This window comes from Eurypyga helias, unplaced genomic scaffold (genome assembly GCF_000690775.1).
Source record: "Eurypyga helias isolate BGI_N326 unplaced genomic scaffold, ASM69077v1 scaffold15067, whole genome shotgun sequence".
Classification (NCBI taxonomy): Eukaryota; Metazoa; Chordata; class Aves; order Eurypygiformes; family Eurypygidae; genus Eurypyga; species Eurypyga helias.
In genome coordinates, this window is record NW_010263816.1 from 1 (window position 1) to 1,101 (window position 1,101).

The following is a 1,101-nucleotide window of genomic DNA, read 5'->3' on the forward strand; positions in this document are numbered from 1 at the left end:
CCATGGGATGCCGGGGGGGTGATGAGGGAATGTGGGCACTGATCCATGACACGACAGGAGCCGGATGGATGTTTGCATAAAAGCTTTATTGGGAGAAGCAGGTGGGGGCAGGAATGGAGGGGAGGTCTGCAGCCCTGGCACTGCCGCTGGCCCGGAGACTCTCATGCTTCCACCCTCACTCCTGCGCGTGCAGGCGGGGGGAGGGGGGCAGGCGGGTGAAGACATTGGTGCCAATCCTGTGGAGACACAGAGGGAAGAGATTAAGTGTGGAAAATGCACCCTCATCCTGGGCAAATAGACCCTCTAGGTGCTGAATGCCCACCCAGCCCCGTCCCAACCTCTGAGCAGCGTTTGCACCTTGTCAGGAGCCCTGGGGGGGCCATGCACAAGTACCCCATCCTCGGTCACCCCCACACCAGCAGCGGCTCTGCCGGGCAGCATGGGGGGGGAAGGCCCAACCCATCGAGGATGCACTGGGCAGGGACAGGGACGCACCTGGTGGCTTTCCAGTCGTCCTTGATGTCGTCCTGGTGTGACCGCAGGAGCCACATTGTCTTCAAAACCTCCTTTCCCTTCTTGTCCACGAAGCATTGGCCAGTGAAGACGGTGACGGAGTCTGCGGGGACGGGGCAGGGGGGGGACGGAGTGCGGCCAGGTTGGCAGGTCGGTGCTACGCCACGGCCTTGCAGCCTGCCCGAGGGCAGGGGAGGGGAGACCCCGGGTGTCCCTGCCCTCTGGGGAGAGCGGTGATGGGGAAACAGGCAGGAGGAGCCTGAGGGCTGGGGTCTGCGTGGTGGTGGGCAGACGGCAGTGGGCTCCAGCCCCCAGCGCAGCCTCTGTGCCCTGGGTCTGGGAGGTGACACCAGCTGAGGAGCTGAGGGGTCAAGGACGGGGGGAACATCAGGGTCACCGCAGGGGACAGGAAAGCACGGGGGACACCACAGCAGCAGGCAGGAGATAATCAAGGACACCGCAGGGAAGGCAGGGGAGCTCTGAGGACACCGCAGGGAGGCTGGAAAGGAGAAGCACCTGAAAAGCTCCACTTGACAGTGAAGCCGAAGGCAGGATGGCTCTTCTGGTTCGTGAGGTGCTGGGACCCCT

The 1,101-nt window shown here is 63.8% G+C and overlaps 1 protein-coding gene across 1 annotated transcript in view; it reads right to left on the reverse strand.

Annotated features, from left to right (window-relative positions):
* Positions 1 to 175: 175 nt before the first annotated feature.
* Positions 176 to 1,101, reverse strand: part of GBA2 (glucosidase, beta (bile acid) 2) — a gene marked incomplete at its 5' end in the record, with an annotated part of 17,390 nt that continues 16,464 nt past the window's right edge. The window contains 2 exon segments of the mRNA XM_010156199.1: positions 176 to 236; positions 496 to 616. Coding sequence (XP_010154501.1) covers positions 176 to 236; positions 496 to 616 — 182 coding nt within the window.